The sequence below is a fragment of the Coregonus clupeaformis genome, unplaced genomic scaffold (genome assembly GCF_020615455.1).
Source record: "Coregonus clupeaformis isolate EN_2021a unplaced genomic scaffold, ASM2061545v1 scaf0039, whole genome shotgun sequence".
Taxonomy (NCBI): Eukaryota; Metazoa; Chordata; class Actinopteri; order Salmoniformes; family Salmonidae; genus Coregonus; species Coregonus clupeaformis.
In genome coordinates this window covers 798,912-817,677 of record NW_025533494.1, presented here as the reverse complement: position 1 = coordinate 817,677, position 18,766 = coordinate 798,912, and the positions used below count along the sequence as shown (strand labels likewise).

The following is an 18,766-nucleotide window of genomic DNA, read 5'->3' as shown; positions in this document are numbered from 1 at the left end:
GTGGTCAGAGATTTTGGACGTGTCCAAATACCCGTACTTGCTTTCTAAATAGTAGGCATTTTGAGTATGAGAAAAAAGTATTATAGTATGTGAAATTTCAAACATTTACTATGCTTTAATATCAGGATGTCATACTCATTTCAGCTTTCCTGTTTAATTCGCTGACACCGAGACATGAGTGGATGCAATATGCCAAAATAAACTAATGGCGGGAATAAACGTAATTGCGCATTAGATGGCACATTCTCAGTAGAATAAGCCTAGTGTGCTGATATGCTTAGCCTACTGCATTAGTTTTTACTAAAAAGTATGTTCCAAATAGTTTGCTTGATAAGTATGATTAGTGCACAGTATGCAGTTTAAGTAGTAGGCAAGACAGGATTTCGGACACGGCCTGTGCATAAAGTTGAGAATCTTGCACATGAGCGAAAGCTTCAGATTTTTAGCTATCTGGAAGAGGCTTCCAGATAATTCGGAACTGCAGCCACTCCATTTGATATTTTTCTCCTGGTTCCCAAATTGCGGGCTTCCCGACCGTAGGCGACCGTAGGCTATGCGGTTGTTTTCACAACATATCCTAGGATTTATTTCCAATTGGAAACAAATATAAATAAAATAAGTGATAGCCCTTCTGAAAATGTACAATCAATTGGCCATCTATATCCATGGTCTGAGAGAGAGAAGGTAAAGGGGATATCTGGTCTGTTGCACGACTGAATGCATTCAACCAAAATGTTTATTCCGCATTTAACCCAACCCATCTGAATCAGAGAGGTGCTGCCTTAATCAATGTCATCTGCGCAGTTGTTGTTTGGGGTTAACTGCGTTGCTCAAAGGCAGAATGGCAGATTTTTTCCAAACTCAGAAATGTCCAACTTTTCAACTGGTTGTACACTTTAGAATTAGTGGTGACTCGAGGAACCCTGGAGATCTTCAAGGAACCCCTGGAGTTCTTCAAGGAACCACTGCTAGTAAATGGTTTATATTTGCACATTCGGTTAGTTGAGGGGTTCTTGGAAGAACCTTTAATGCACAGGTGTAAAACTCATTCCACGGAGGGCCGAGTGTTCACGGGTTTTCACTCCTTCCTTATACTTGATTGATGAATTAAGGTCACTCATTAGTAAGGAACCCAAAAAATGGTCAAAGACTCCAGCCACCCAAATCATAGACTCTTATCTCTGTTACCGCATGGGAAGTGGTACCAGAGCGCCAAGTCTTGGTCCAAAAGGCTCCTTAACAGCTTCTACCCCCAAGCCATTACATTTACATTACATTTACATTTTTGTCATTTAGCAGACGCTCTTATCTAGTGAATACATATTATTATTTTATTTTTATTTTTAATACTGGCCCCCCATGGGAAATGAACCCACAACCCTGGCGTTGCAAACGCCATGCTCTATCAACTGAGCTACATGCCGGCCATTCCCTCCCCTACCCTGGACGACGCTGGGCCAATTGTGCGCCGCCCATGAGTCTCCCGGTCGCGGCCGGCTGCGACAGAGCCTGGATTCGAACCAGGATCACTAGTGGCACAGTGCCTTAGACCACTGCGCCACTCAGGAGCTTGGCATTAGACTGCTGAACAATTAATCAAATGGCTACCTGGACTATTTGCATTGACCGCCACTTTTTTTAAGCTGCTGCTACTCACTGTTTATTATCTATGCATAGTCACTTTACCCCTACCTACATGAACATATAACCTCAATTACCTCAACTAACCTGTACCCCCACACATTGACTCGGTACTGGTAACCCTTTACATACAGTGAGGGAAAAAAGTATTTGATCCCCTGCTGATTTTGTACGTTTGCCCACTCACAAAGAAATGATCAGTCTATAATTTTAATGGTAGGTTTATTTGAACAGTGAGAGACAGAATAACAACAAAAAAATCCAGAAAAACGCATGTCAAAAATGTTATAAATTGATTTGCATTTTAATGAGGGAAATAAGTATTGGACCCCCTCTCAATCAGAAAGATTTCTGGCTCCCAGGTGTCTTTTATACAGGTAACGAGCTGAGATTAGGAGCACACTCTTAAAGGGAGTGCTCCTAATCTCAGCTTGTTACCTGTATAAAAGACACCTGTCCAAAGAAGCAATCAATCAATCAGATTCTAAACTCTCCACCATGGCCAAGACCAAAGAGCTCTCCAAGGATGTCAGGGACAAGGCTGGAATGAGCTACAAGACCATCGCCAAGCAGCTTGGTGAGAAGGTGACAACAGTTGGTGTGATTATTTGCAAATGGAAGAAACACAAAAGAACTGTCAATCTCCCTCGGCCTGGGGCTCCATGCAAGATCTCACCTCATGGAGTTGTAATGATCATGAGAACGGTGAGGAATCAGCCTAGAACTACACGGGAGGATCTTGTCAATGATCTCAAGGCAGCTGGGACCATAGTCACCAAGAAAACAATTAGTAACACACTACGCCGTGAAGAACTGAAATCCTACAGCGCCCACAAGGTCCCCCTGCTCAAGAAAGCACATATACATGCCCGTCTGAAGTTTGCCAATGAACATCTGAATGATTCAGAGGAGAACTGGGTGAAAGTGTTGTGGTCAGATGAGACCAAAATTGAGCTCTTTGGCATCAACTCAACTCGCCGTGTTTGGAGGAGGAGGAATGCTGCCTATGACCCCAAGAACACCATCCCCACCGTCAAACATGGAGGTGGAAACATTATGCTTTGGGGGTGTTTTTCTGCTAAGGGGACAGGACAACTTCACCGCATCAAAGGGACGTTGGACGGGGCCATATACCGTCAAATCCTGGGTGAGAACCTCCATCCCTCAGCCAGGGCATTGAAAATGGGTTGTGGATGGGTATTCCAGCATGACAATGACCCAAAACACACGGCCAAGGCAACAAAGGAGTGGCTCAAGAAGAAGCACATTAAGGTCCTGGAGTGGCCTAGCCAGTCTCCAGACCTTAATCCCATAGAAAATCTGTGGAGGGAGCTGAATGTTCGAGTTGCCAAATGTCAGCCTCGAAACCTTAATGACTTGGAGAAGATCTGCAAAGAGCACTGGAACAAAATCCCTTCTGAGATGTGTGCAAACCTGTTGGCCAACTACAAGAAACGTCTGACCTCTGTGATTGCCAACAAGGGTTTTGCCACCAAGTACTAAGTAATGTTTAGCAGAGGGGTCAAATACTTATTTCCCTCATGTTTATCAATTGATGACATTATTGACATGCGTTTTTCTGGATTTTTTTATTGTTATTCTGTCTCTCACTGTTCAAATAAACCTACCATAAAAATGATAGACTGATCATTTCTTTGTCAGTGGGCAAACGTACAAAATCAGCAGGGGATCAAATACTTTTTTCCCTCACTGTATCCCCCTTTCCTTTCCTTTCCAGTGGGGAGAACAAGTATTTGATACACTGCCGATTTTGCCAGTTGTCCTACTTACAAAGCATGTAGAGGTCTGTCATTTTTACCATAGGTACACTTCAACTGTGAGAGACTGAATCTAAAAATCCAGAAAATCACATTGTATGATTTTTAAGTAATTAATTTTAGGGACCTAAAGGCCTCTCAGATCATGAGAAACAAGATTCACTGGTCTGATGAAACCAATATTGAATTATTTGGCTTGAATGCCAAGTGTCACGTCTGGAGGAAACCTGGCACCATCTCTGCAGTGAAGCATGGTGGTGGCAGCATCATGCTGTGAGGATGTTTTTCAGCGGCAGGGACTGGGAGACTAGTCAGGATCGAGGGAAAGATGAACGGAGGAAAGAACAGAGAGATCCTTGATGAAATCCTAAGCACACAGCCAAGACAACACAGGAGTGGCTTTGGGACAAGTCTCTGAATGTCCTTGAGTGGCCCAGCCAGAGCCCGGACTTGAACCCGATCGAACATCCCTGGAGAGACCTGAAAATAGCTGTGCAGCGACGCTCCCCATCCAACCTGACAGAGCTTGAGAGGATCTGCAGAGAAGAATGGGAGAAACTCTCCAAATACAGGTGTGCCAAGCTTATAGCGTCATACCCAAGAAGACTCGAGGCTGTAATCACTGCCAAAGTTGCTTCAACAAAGTACTGAGTAAAGGGTCTGAATACTTAGGTAAATGTGATATTTCCGTTTTTTTTTATTTTTATAAATTTGCTAAGATTTAAAAAAATACTGTTTTTACTTTGACATTATGGGGTATTGTGTGTAGATTGATGAGGAAAAAAACATACAATCTGTTTGAGAATAAGGCTAACATAACAAAATGTGTAAAAAGTCTAGGGGTCTGAATACTTTCCGAATCCATATACATTTTACGGACACAGTATATTTGATCTTGTTGTATTTAGTCCCACCCTTCAGCTTCATCCAACCCCTCCCATCTATCTCTTAACACCATCCTGTTTTTATTTATATTAGCCATATAGTTTTCAACTGTGCTGTGATGTTTCACAAAAGTTCTGAAGCTTTCTATTATCATAGTTTCTACAGATTGTAAATCAAAGACACACATTTTTGCTAAAAAGTATTATTATATTATTGATCGAATGACTTTGACTTTTCAAATCACTCAGCGGTGCTATTTGCAGAGTTAGCTCCAGGTAAATGTTGCAATTCTTCAGCCATTCCTGTACCTGTGAACAAAAACAAGCTACAAATGGACAGTACCAAAACAAATGATCTAATGATTCTGTCTCTTTGCAGCAACATCTGCAGAGCTGGGATGGTTGTATGTATTGGTTGCAAGAATTTTGTACAATAATTTAAATTGAAAAATTCTAAGTTTTGAATCTGGCGTTGTGTATCAGTTCATAAACCATGTGCCATGGAATCGGTACATTGAAAATCTCTTCCCAACTATTTTGCAATCTATATGGCACAGCTGTCAATTTTTAGGTCTGTAAATGAAACTGGTATATTTTTTTATTTATCACAACATTCTTTAACACATTTTGGTCTTTAATGCAGGGCCAACAGACAAGTTCCTTACTTTTTCCCCCTTCTACTTGCCACTTCCATTTTTGCGGTAATGCTGCAATTAGTTAGTTGTAATTTTGGGTAGAGCAGACATTTCCATTTATTTTTGTTAGCTGCATGTGTGACATAACTCCACCAGTCCTATATATGATATCACTTACAAAGATTATACCCTTTTTTTATCAATAAGTATATTTCATTTTAACCATAATATTTGTTGTATTATTTGTTGTCGTTTCTGGTGGATTAAATTGAAATTGCAACCAACTTTCTATGGCTTGCTTTAAAAATAGCAATATTTTGAGGAGTATTACATTTTCAAATAACCAATAGTGAGAGGTTGTAATCTGAATAAAGAGGAAAAGGCCATTCTTGAACATGGGGTGCAGTGTACAAACTTAAAATGAGCAGGAATGACATTTACGCTGACGGGTAGTTAAAAACAACTATCTGAAAGCCATTCCCCAATAAGCCACGCATCCAATCTCATAGGCTGCCACCTCTACAAAATATTGTTAACCTCTTAAGGATCAGACCCTTTTTTTCCATTTTTGTCTAAAATGACATACCCAAATCTCACTGCCTGTAGCTCAGGACTTGAAGCAAGGATATGCATATTCTTGATACCATTTGAAAGGAAACACTTTGTTTGTGGAAATGTGAAATTAATGTAGGAGAATATAACACATTAGATGTGGTAAAAGATAATACAAACAAAAAAACATGTGTTTTCTATTATTTGTTTTGTTCCATCATCTTTGAAATGCAAGAGAAAGGCCACAATATAATATTGCAGTTTAGGCGCAATTTAGATTTAGTGTGTGTGCAAAGTTTCAGAATGATCCAGTGAAACATTGCAATACTGGACTATTTTAATCAAGTCTGCCCAAATGTGCCGAATTGGTCACTATAGAGAACATACAAAAATGATATGGTAATAAAAAAAATACGTTTACACACTCCCAGGAATGTCATACATGATGGATCATTAGCTTATACACTAACTTTCACACATCTAGATGGCTGGGCGGGGTGAGTGTAGAGCCAGAGACAGCAGGGGTTCAAACTGTAGAACCCCTGCTGACTGTCCACGAGAATCCAAATAGGTCAGATCAGGTTTGCAATTAACAAATTCAATCAGACCCCCTCTCACCCGTAGAGGTGGAAGGAAAGAACTAATGGGGGGGCTTAACAGCTCACGCCTGGTCATAAATCAAGGGAAGAAGATCTCTCTCTCCCTTCTAAAGATTCCCTATAGGAATGTTCTTTGTTTAACATACTTTTTCCAGCTGAAACTTTAACACGTTCAAAAGCGAATACTGGAACAATATTTCTAATGTAGAATGTGGGAATGGTCGTAGGCAATCTATAGAACACTAATGTCTTATTGTTTGTTATTTTGTGATGTCATTAAAAATGTTTTAAAGGAAATACTGTAACTTGGAAAGTGTCCATACTATGCGTTGTGCATGTAATATGAAAAATGATTAAAGTATTTTTGTTAAGAGAGGGATGTGATTTAAGAAGCTATAAGAGATAATTGTTTTCCATAAACTTTAAACAGGAAGTAGTAACCGCCCAAAGTGAGGTCAGAAAGCGTGTCAGCCTTACGGAACCGCCCCTTTTCGAGCAGAGTCTGTAAATGGTGGGTTAAGAATTAACATATTAGATCAGAAAAGCATAAAGCGGCCGCTACACGTTTAAAATGGTTGGAACTCTGAATTGCAACACAAGGTGGAGAAGGAAAACTCACTTCCAGGACAATCACTGGTATGGCTGATTAGCTGTCCTAAGTAAAGTATCTTTGAAATTGAATTTAAGTAGGCCCATCCTATTACTCTGCTCAAACCATCCTTTTACGCTATGCCCATCACCCCACTGGGAATCATCGATACGGCTGGCTAGCCTATCTTCAAAGAAACATTTTCAAGAGTGAATGGAAGGAAAATCAACTATAGTTCTGTTCAGGACTACAAGACAAGTCATTGCAGACCGGACAACTACGAAGAAGAGAACAACAGTAGAAGACTTGTTGGAACCTTTTTGGACAATCAGAGCCTTACAAGCGTGCAGCGAGAAGGCTCACCTCCCTTTCCAGGACGGTACAGTCCACCGAGAGAGATACATGGCGAAACAGGCATTTCACGTAAATACATTCATGATTTCTTACTCAAAGAGGGCGGCGGTTTGTGTGCAAAGTATATGGTTACTATAGAAGAGAGTAGTTTTACGAATGTGGTAATGTTAAGTGTCTCTAACCTCTTCCTCTTTTCCTTAACATGCATCAATGCTGTTGTCATTCCGCTAGGGAACTGTGCGGGTGATGATGGACGGAGTCAGACGCAGGAGAGGAAATCACGGAATAAATGGTTTAATCAATAAACAGAGGTACGCAGCAATGCGTAATACACACCAGTGTGTACAAACGGTGGACTGGGGAAAATAAGGCAAACAGGTGAATAACCCAGCGATACACAATAGAAACTAGCTCCACCGAGCTATAATCTCCTCTACAATAAACAATCACACACAAACCCAAGGGGGCAGAGGGAACACTGATACAGGTACTGATGAGGGGATATGAACCAGGTGTGTGTAATAAACAAGACAAAACAATTGGAATGATGAGATGAGGAGCGGCAGTGGCTAGAAGGCCGGTGACGACGAACGCCGAAGCCTGCCCGAACAAGGAGAGATTCGGAGGAAGTCGTGATACCTGTTTTCATCGTATTAAGTTTCCAGTCAATAACCGATACAGTGTGTGTGTGTTTATCCTGTGTTTCCATTTAATTAGCTAGTAAATTAATAATTAAACAAATTTGTGCAGTACTGAATCATAAGTAAGGCTCGGGTTTTTGCAGATACGACTGTCAGAATGATGATATGATACGAGGTTATGATGAATAAGTTGACTGTTTATAGATGTGATAGGTAAAGACCTTTTAGAGTTTAATTCGGGAGATGGTAACTCTTTAAAGAACCGCTCTCGTGGTGCACCAGATCCTAATGAGTTAATTGTTACATGATACATTTTATCGGGTAACAATTAAACATTGTTAGTTGATTAGATAAATAACAGTCCTCAGATTAATGTTAAGGTGAAGTCACAACAAAACGTTTTTGAACTGGAAAGGTTCTTCCAGGCACCTTTATTTCTAAGGGTGTAGTTATACACGTGCTGCGTTCAATCAGCTAGCAAGTCAGAAATGTCTGATTTCCCACTAGCACCTGAATTCAGCAATAATTACTTTTATGTAGCCTACATACACGCCCACAGTATAGCCAATGGTAAAAATTTGGACCGCAGGTGGTTTTATTTGGAAGTACAACACAGTGCCCTGCTAGTGCACTACATAAAGGTATGACCTAGTGTGGTAGGATGGCTAATGTTTTACTATTATTATTGCTGAATTCAGGTGCTAGTGGGAAATCAGACATTTCTGACTTGCTAGCTGATTGAACGCGGCAGGTGAATAACTACACCCTTGGAAATAAAGGTGCCTGGAAGAATAGTAAAACATTAGCCATCCTACCACACTAGGTCATACCTTGTAGGCTACATACAAATAATTAAGTTTCCTGAGCCAAAAAAAAGATGATATATTATTATCATATTTTATTGTTGGACATAAAAGACTGTAAAAATACCAGGAAATCAGCTCCAAGTGATTTTAACTTCAGAAATCTGTTCCCAAGTATTCCCACGCACTGTAGGGAGTCACGTGATCATATACAAACGTAAGCAAGGTTTGAAATGATTATGTTTTAGTCAAAGGTCAATTTGCAGTCTACAAATTATATGTAATTATGTTACGGAAATCAGACCGCAGCTGCATCTAGTTGATGATCCCTGCCCTACAGTTTATGGTTCTCACGTCAGCTCATCAATGTGAGCGGATGACGTCACTGGCGATTTGAAGCACTTTTGCTGGTTGAGCGGATTTGAACCAGCAAAAGTGCTTCAAATCGTTTAGTAATCTCTGTCACTTGGTCATGTTGTCAACATTGCAACGTCGTGCATCATCCAGAAACATAAAACATCTATTTTCCTTGAAATATGTATTTCAATTTTCAAACTAGTTTTAATTGGAAAGGCAGATCAAGTTAAAAAAAAAAAAAAAGCTATCACTTTTGCATGTAAAAACAAAAAATCCTACTCATTACCCAGCATGCTTAATTACACCACTTTTGTTTTGAGCCGACATCTCTGTAGGCTTTGAACCGGGCCAGGAGGCAGCCCTGTTTCAAAACGAATGCAACAAACTTTCACCCGGTGCAAAAGAGGCATACCTGGGTGACCGGGACAGATTAACCGAATCCCCTCAACGAGCACCGTGCATACACAGAAGTTGTTTTTCCGGACGTTCAGGACGGACTACATCTGAACCAATCATAGACGACCTCTATAGTTCATCAAGTTATGTAAATCTGATCAAATAATAGGAATTCGTGGCCAAGCATGGGTGTATGTTGTGGCAGCAGTGTAGTTATTCTCCTCGATCGACTGACTAATTGCTAGCCTACGTTATAAAATGGAAGTTTACAAATACCCTGTTTTCTTCGAGTGCCAGACTCTGGACCCATCACAGAAAGAGAAGATAAAAAAGTACTTTGAAATTCGCCGTAAATCCGGTGGCGGAGATTGTGGACCAGTAGAATCAGTTGGTGACAAAGTTTACAAGGTTGCGTTTATTTACCCGAAAGGTATGAAAATGTTTAGGCGAAGTGATAGGATATTGAATGCCTTTTTTATTTATTTTTTACCATGCGCTCTTGCCAATGTCTGTTCATAAGTTAAAGTTAGTTTGTTCAATATATGATTTATTCTATGGCCTATTTGATTACAATTTATAATTTGAATAGGCCTACATTTGGGTAAGACAATGAAATTTAAACTTCAAGGAGGATTTGCGAAATCAGAATGTTTGTCAGACGTGCCGTTTTCACTAGTTACCACAGCCACAAAGTCAGAATTGGCTATCATAAAAATACTTGAAAAAATATGTGCTTTTTGGTCTTGATTTTAGGTTAGGGTTTGGCATAAGGTTAGCAGTGTGGTTAAGGTTAGGTTTAAGGTTATTGTTAGGTTTGAAATAATATTTTAATTAAGAAAATAAATTGTAGTAATAGGCAGGGTTTATGACTTTGTGGCTGTGGTAACTAGTGATTGACATGCAGCAAATAAATATGCTATAGGAGTAAATTTCACTTTCACATAGCCAGGCTACAGGTATGCAGACAGATATGCACAAATTCATTCCTTTGGCTTTTCATTATATGTATTAACTCTACAGGACTTTATCAATCTAAAAGGAAATAACATTTTTATTTTAATAACTTTTATGATTAATTAAGAACTGTATAGATGTACATACAGTGTATTACTTTAGAGATTACAGCACAACTCCTCTAGCATATGTAGCCTTTAACTCTTCAAGTCCTGGACTAAATGCAAAAGGCTTAATTAATGCAGTAAAAAAATATTATTATTATTATTATTATTATTATTATTGTTGTTGTTGTTGTTATTGTTCTTACTGTTACTACTACTACTACTACTACTACTACTAATACTACTACTGCTACTACTACTACTACTACATGACAACAACAAAACAACAACAACTCATTATGACGTTGTAATTCTTCCAGTCCAGGAGAGGGTACTTCAGAAAACTCATCATGTGTTGGAGATGCCTGGGGGACCTCTCTCCCTCACTCTGAGAGGCAGCCTGGAGACAACCTCCCCAGTAAGCAGTCATGCGGTGAGGCCCGACTATACAGACACAACTACAGTATAGAGTACAGGCTGAGTCACATAACCTGTTAGAGAATACATTTATTTTCCCTAACATGAGGTCAAAGTACACAGACGTCAATGCACTGTTGTTGTATTTGCATCCCAGTAAACACATAGCTTAGTCATACATCGTGGATCTGCCAGTCAGGTAATAACTATAATATCCCTTCAAATGAGGCCAAAATAGTCTGCACTGATTTTATTGCATGTTTGGTGTATGTTATATTGTAATAAGTAACATAATAATTTACAATTTGTGGAATGACAAGAACATACATTTTAGCAAAACAAATCTGTACTAAACTAAATGGACAAATGCCAAACCAGTTTTTTTTTTTTATGTATCAGATAATCCAGACGCAGCTGTACGGTCGAACTACAATAATAAATCAATAATAAATGTAGATAAATCCAGACATAATAATCATTAACAGTAGAATTATCCAGGACTTATACCTTTCTTTTCTGACTGTAGAGTCACCAACTCCTCCCATTACGTCCCTCCTTCCCAGTCCAGACATCGCCACCTGGTGGCCTAGAGCATGAACTCCATCTAGACTCCTACCTCCTGCGCTACCTGAAGGAGAGCCCTGGGGCTGGAAAAGGCATGCAGCAGCAGCTGGCCTTTCTGGGCTGCTCTGTCCAGCTCCACCAAGAGGACGGGAGGGCAGTGGTCAGAGGCTCAGGCCAAGCTTATTCATGTGGAGATGGAGTCGGGATTGGGGTGGGACCATGGAAGGCACAGGTAGAGAAACTGTTCAAACATCTCCATGAGCGGTACCAATGCCACTATGAGGTAGACGCATGTAAGCTCCAGACGCTGCTGCAGAGAAGTACCCTAGGTTCGGAGGATGTGAGGGTTTACTGCGAGGCAGGGTTTGCGGTGGTGGTTGGGGAGGGGGCCGAGGTACAGGCCAAACTGAAGGAGCTGGAGGCCTTCCAGGCTCAGGGTCTGAGTTCAGGGAAGCAGGAGAAGATCAGCACCACTTGTCGTCTGGGACCGGCCAAGCTCCGTCTTCTAGGGGAAGTTATAGAGAAGGATCTAGGTGAGGCTGTTCCTGGAGTGAGAGTGATGCGCGGTGACTCAGCTCAGCTGGTGCTGGAGGGTTCAGCAAGTGAAGTCCGGACAGCCAGACAGTTAGTTACAGATAAGATCTCTCTGGTGCTGGAGCGGGTGGTGCCTGAGGTGTCCCTCCACCTCCTGTCCTTCTTGAGGCAGGAGTATGGGAGGCCTGAGCACCTGAGCAGCCTGCTGGGGTTTGGATGCCATGTGAAAGTAGAGCTGGGGGACACAGAGCTCCGTCTGTTCGCCCTCTCCTCCTATAAACTGGACCAGGCTGAGAAAGATCTGCTCGGGGAGTTTGGGGAGGAGAAGATCGACTTGCCCAACTTTCCTGCCCTCCCGGCTGAACTGAAGTCTAAGCTTGAGAAGAAGGTGAAGGAGATGAACAAGAGCAGACACAGGGTGGTAGCCAGTTATGGTCCTGCGTGTAGAGTGCAGCTGCTGGGCCACCTGAAGCAGGTTCAGGAACTGAGGGAGGAGATCGGGGCCTTTCTGATAGACCAGTCCAGTGTAAGAGTCGTGGGACGCCCTCAACAGAACCATGGTGGCATAGTCGGTGAAGCGGGCCCCGGACCAAGACGTGAGGAGATGGTCGCAGCCACCAGCTATCACCTCCAGGGGGGACTGCAGGTAGTGGTTTGTCAGGGTGACATCACCAAGGAATGGGCGGACGCGCTGGTGAACGCAGCCAATGAGGATCTGGATCACGCTGGGGGCGTGGCTGCAGCTCTGAGCCGGGCTGGGGGGCCTGAGGTACAGCGGGCCAGCAGGGATCTGGTTAGGCAGATAGGGAGAGTACCCACAGGTACAGTGGTAGAGACCACAGGAGGGAAGCTGCCTTGTAAGATGCTGCTGCATGCGGTGGGACCAGTAGGTGGCAGCGTAGGTGGGAATGAGCGCCCTCTGCTGGAGAAGACAGTAATGGCAGCCCTGGATCTGGCAGAGACCATGGAGCTCCAGACCCTGGCCATGCCCTGCATCAGCTCAGGGATATTCAGCGTTCCTCTGAAGGTGTGCTCTGAGGCCATAGTCTCTGCAGTGAGGGACTTTGGGAGGGAACAGCGCATCCTTACCAAGGTCACTCTGATTGATGTGAGTGGAGAGGCAGTGAAAGCCATGCAGGAGGCCTGTGATAGGCTGTTTCAGGGGAAGAGGGAGTTTTCTGGTTGGGAGGGAGATTCTAGCACCACCACTACCACTACACATGCTCCTCAGAGAGACACCACTTCTGCCTCCGCAAGGGAAGCAGCCACTCCAGAGGTCTGTGTCCAGGTGGAGATCATCCAGGGAACCATAGAGAAGCAGCAGGTGAGAGAGAGACACTGACATGACCATATTCTTGATTCAACAACATTCTGTGAATTATGTTTACTTCATACTGACTCAATGTTCCCGTTCTCTTTTACACTTTCTCTTCCTTTTTCTGTTACCCTTTTTCTTTCTTTCTTTATCTCTTTCTTTCCTCTTCTCTGTCTCTCTGTCTGTCTCTCTGAAGGTGGATGCCCTGGTGTCCCCCATGGTTGGTAGTGACCCTCTCTCCTCCCGTGTTGGTAATGTCTTGTCGGAGGCAGCTGGACCGGGACTGATGAAAGCATTTCTGAGGGAATCAGGGGGACAGACTGCACCTGGTGACAATGTCCTGGTGGAGGGACTGACTGGTCTCAGCTCTGGCCGTGTCTTCTTCCTCAGCTGTGCACAATGGGACAACAACCCCCAAGGACCAGCAGTACAAGTGTGTCCCCTTGTGTGTGTGTGTGTGTGTGTGTGTGTGTTATGACCTTTGAACCTCCATTAACCCTTAACCTCTGGTCCTCTCTCAGGTTCTGAGGCAAGGTGTGAGGAAAATCCTGACCTCTTGTGAGAACCGGGGCTTCTGTTCCGTTGCCTTCCCTGTAGTTGAAACTGGTGTGGTTCTCCGGTTTCCTCAGAACGTGGCAACGCGGGTTCTGCTAGAAGAGGTGCGTCGGTATGAACAGAATCGAGCGAGCAAAAGTCCCTTCCTTGTCCACATCATCGTCCATCCCAATGACAGAGATTCTACCAAGGTGAGCAGAGACTTTTAAAGGTCTCAAAGCATTTCACAAAATGTCTATTAACTTCAATATGTTTCAGCCAATCACGTTGCAGAGTCTCTGAAGCCATTATATAATACTGAGTCAAAAATTACAAATTACAAATTTGTTGTAATAATTACAATTACAGTCCTTCATTACAGTTGTATCGTTTGCTCTAATCTACAGGCTTTTCAGACTGCCCAGAATGCTTTGCCCAGAATGGGCACTCGTCCAGAGCAAGGTGAGTTATAACACTTCATGCCCACCTTTAGATCAAATACATTATTACGTTATGATTAAACTATTCCAAGTTTTAATTATGAACCCTCCCTATAGACATCAGGATTGTGCTGCTGGGGAAATCCGGAGGAGGTAAAAGCAGTGCTGGAAACACAATCTTCGGACAAGGCGATGTGTTCCTTGCGGACAGTAACTCCACTTCCGCAACACAGATATGTAAAGCGCAGACCAAGAACATCAAAGGAAGAAACATCACCTTGATTGACACACCTGGATTATTTGACACTGACATCCCTAAAGAGAACCTCAAACCTATAATAGTCAAATGTATAACAGAGTGTGCTCCGGGGCCGCATGCCTTTCTCATTGTACTGAAAGTGGAACGGTACACAGTCCACGAGAAAGAAGCCGTAGCGAATATTGAGAAATATTTTTCACCAGAGGCCTTCAAATATGCCACAGTCCTCTTCACTCATGGTGAACAACTCAATGGTTTGACCATTGAGAAGTTTGTCCAACAGAATGCTGAACTGAACAAGCTTGTGGAGAAATGTGGAGGCCGCTATCACGTAATCGACAACAAATACTGGAACACCAGTCAGCAGGGTCAGCACAGCAACCAGTACCAAGTAGCAGAGCTACTCAACACCATAGAGAAGATGGTGAGAGAGAACGGAGGAGGATGCTACACCAACGAGATGCTCCAAGAGGCAGAGAGAGAAATACAGGCAGAGATAGAAAGTCTTAGAAAGGAGTCAAAGGACCAGATGTTAGAGGAAGAGATGAGAAAACAGGCTAAAGAAAGTGTGTGGAAGAAATGCCTGATCAAACTCTCAGGGATTACAGCAGGTGTAGTGGTAGGAGCGTTCCTTGGGGTGGCACTGGGGTCAGGGATCCCACTCACACTCGCTACAAAACCACTGGTTCATTTAGGTATACGTCAGATGGCAGCTTCAATGAAAACAGTGCAAACAGTCATGGAGACAGCGGCAGGACCAGTGCTTGCAGGAGAGACAGGGGCGCTCATGGGAATGGTTTCAGGTATAGGCATAGGAGCATGGGTACGCATAGGTGCAAGAGCAACAGCAGGAGCGGTAAGAGGAGGGATAGTAGGAGCTACTGTAGCAGAGGAGGCAGAGACAGTACAGGAGGCAGCAGAGAAAGCAGCTAGTGCTGTCTACAAGGAAGCTAAGGGTCTTTATGACCAAGCAGGCTCTAAGTAGCTGAGATATACCTGAAATCGTTGAGTGATGGTAAAGTGGTTTTCAACACCTGACTAATAACCATTTAGACACCAGTCAGTTCTATACCACTGTAGAATAGCTGATTGTTCAACATACAGCGCATTCGGAAAGTATTCAGACCCCTTGACTCTTTCCACATTTTGTTACGTTACAGCCTTATTAAATTTCTTTTTTGCAATTTATAAAAACTAAAAAACAGAAATACCTTATTTACATACGTTTTCACACCCTTTGTTATGAGAATCATAATTGAGCTCAGGTGCATCCTCTTTCCATTGATCATCCTTGAGATGTTTCTACAACTTGATTGGAGTTCACCTGTGGTAAATTCAATTGATTGGACATGATTTAAAAAGGCACACACCTGTCTATATAAGGTCCCACAGTTGACAGTGCATGTCAGAGCAAAAACAAAGCCATGAGGTCGAAGGAATTGTCCGTAGAGTTCCGAGACAGGATTGTGTTGAGGAACAGATCTGGGGAAGGGTACCAAAGCATTTCTGCAGCATTGAAGGTCCCCAAGAACACAGTGGCCTCCATCATTCTTAAATGGAAGAAGTTTGGAACCACCAAGACGCTTCCTAGAGCTGGCCAAACTGAGCAATCGGGGGAGAAGGGCTTTGGTCAGGGAAGTGACCAAGAAGCTGATGGTCATTCTGACAGAGCTCCAGAGTACCTCTGTAGAAATGGGAGAACCTTCCAGAAGGACAACCATCTCTGCAGCACTTCACCAATCAGGCCTTTATGGTAGAGTGGCCAGATGGAAGCCACTCCTCAGTAAAAGGCACATGACAGCCCACTTGGAGTTTGACAATAGGCACCTAAAGACTCTCAGACCATGAGAAACAAGATTCTCTGGTCTGATGAAACCAAGATTGAATTCTTTGGCCTGAATGCCAAGCGTCACATCTGGAGGAAACCTGGCACTATCCCAACGGTGAAGCATGGTGGTGGCAGCATAATGCTGTGGGGATGTTTTTCAGCGGCAGGGACTGGGAGACTAGTCACTATTGAGGGAAAGATAAATGGAGCAGAGAGATCCTTGATGAAAACCTGCTCCAGAGCGCATATGACCTCAGACTGGGGTGAAGGTTCACCTTCCAACAGGACAACGGCCCTAAGTACACTGCCAAGACAACACAGGAGTGGCTTTGGGACAAGAATCTCTGAATGTCCTTGAGTGGCCCAGCTAGAGCCCGGACTTGAACCCGATCTAACATCTTTGGAGAGACCTGAAAATAGCTGTGCGGCAAAGCTTCCCATCCAACCTGACAGAGCTTGAGAGGATCTGCAGAGAAGAATGGGAGAAACTCCCCAAATATAGATGTGCCAAGCTTGTGGCCTCATATCCAAGAAGACTCAAGGTGGTAATCGCTGCCTAAGGTGCTTCAACAAAATAATGGGGAAAGGGTCTGAATACTTCCCGATTGCACTTTATGTAGCTGCTTGTCAATATATATATATACATATTTTTTTTTTTCTTCAGTATATATTTTTCTTTTTTCATAGTTTAGTGAAAATGAAGATATGGTGGCAAATTATTATGATTATGACTATTTTTTAAAGTTTACGTTCAAATGGCTCTCCTTTGAAGTTGTGACCCACGACATACGCCTAGTTTCTTGAAACAAGTCTCATATAAGGAATTCAATCAATTTAAATAAATTCATTAGGCCCTGATCTATGGATTTCAAATGACTTGGAATACAGATATGCATTTGTTGGTCACAGATACCTTTAAAAAAAGGTAGGGGCGTGGATCAGAAAACTAGTCAGTAACGGGTGTGACCACCATTTGCCTCATGCAGCGCGACACATCTCCTTCACATAGAGTTGATCATGCTGTTTATTGTGGCCTGTGGAATGTTGTCCCACTCTTCTTCAATGGCTGTGCAAAGTTGCTGGATATTGGCGGGAACTGGAACACGCTGTCGTACACGTCGATCTAGAGCATCCCAAATATGCTAAATGGGTGACATGTCTGGTGAGTATGCAGGCCATGGAAGAATTGGAAGATTTTCAGCTTCCAGGAATTGTCTACAGATCCTTGCGACATGGGGCTGTGCATTATCTTGCTGAAACATGAGGTGATGGCGGAGGATGAATGGCACGACAATGGGGCCTCAGGATCTCGTCTTGGTATCTCTGTGCATTCAAATTGCCATCGATAAAATGCACCGCCACCATGGAGCACTCTGTTCACAACATTGTCATCAGCAAACCGCTCTCCCACACAACGCCATACATGCTGTCTGCTATCTGCCCGCTACAGTTGAAACGGGGATTCATCTGTGAAGAGCACACTTATCCAGCATGCCAGTGGCCATCGAATGTGAGTATTTGCCCACTGAAGTCAGTTACGACGCAGAACTGCACCCAGGTCAAGACCCCAGTGAGGACGACGAGCATGCAGATGAGCTTCCCTGAGACGGTTTCTGACAGTTTGTGCAGAACATCTTCGGTTGTGCAAACCCACAGTTTCATCAGCTCTCTGGGTGTCTGGTCTCAGACGATCCCGCAGGTGAAGAAACAGGATGTGAAGGTCCTGGGCTGGCGTGGTTACACATGGTCTGTGGTTGAGAGGCGGGTTGGATGTACTGCCAAATTCTTTAAAACAACATTGGAGGCAGTTTATGGTAGAGAAATTAACATTACTTTCTCTGGCAACAGCTCTGGTGGACATTCCTGCAGTCAGCATGCCAATTGCATGCTCCCTCAAAACTTGAGACATCTGTGGCATTGTTGCACCTGTGTAATTATCATACCATTTAATCAGCTTCTTGATATACCAGACCGGTTTGCCGGTCTTGACACCTTAATACTGACATAAATTTGAGATAGGAGAATCTATCTCTGGCCCTGTAGTATGGTGAAAGGAATGTCCTTTGTTTCAGAGACTTTTGCCACCCAAAAACTTCAACATCCAACAATGAACATTGGGACAATATATTTCAACATCCAAACATTGGGAATGATGAGAAATGGAATATGGAAAATGAATGTATATTTTGTGATGTCATTAAAAATGGTATAAAGGCGTTATAATGAAAACATTGTGACTTGAAGAGCTTTTACACTGTGTATATCCGGCTTACATCCTTTACCCTGTGTAGAAAATATCAAGGAGGAAGACAATGTTTTCATGAAGATAGGAATGTGAATTTAGCTTTCTAACAAAATCATAGTGATGATAATACTTTTGCCTCGTAACTAGCCACGCCCAAGGGAGCTCAGAGAGCGTGTCCGTATGACAGAAACGCCCCTCTTTACCAGAGTGCATAAAAGACTGAGATAAGAATTATCAGATCAGACTAGATGGACCTCAAGCTGCAGCTGTTGTCCATATTGGTCCGACCCTGAAAATCAACACGAGGTGAAGACGACAAAGTTGCCTCCACTAACAATCAATG

At 42.9% G+C, this 18,766-nt stretch overlaps 1 protein-coding gene across 1 annotated transcript in view; it reads left to right on the top strand.

Annotated features, from left to right (window-relative positions):
• The window catches only part of LOC123483166, a 70,937-nt gene extending 55,602 nt beyond the window's left edge, over window positions 1–15,335 (top strand). Inside the window, exons 2-5 of the mRNA XM_045212684.1 lie at window positions 13,314–13,550; window positions 13,639–13,863; window positions 14,059–14,113; window positions 14,209–15,335. Coding sequence (XP_045068619.1) covers window positions 13,314–13,550; window positions 13,639–13,863; window positions 14,059–14,113; window positions 14,209–15,335 — 1,644 coding nt within the window. The remainder of the gene's footprint in view (window positions 1–13,313; window positions 13,551–13,638; window positions 13,864–14,058; window positions 14,114–14,208) is intronic.
• The last annotated feature ends 3,431 nt before the right edge of the window (window positions 15,336–18,766 follow it).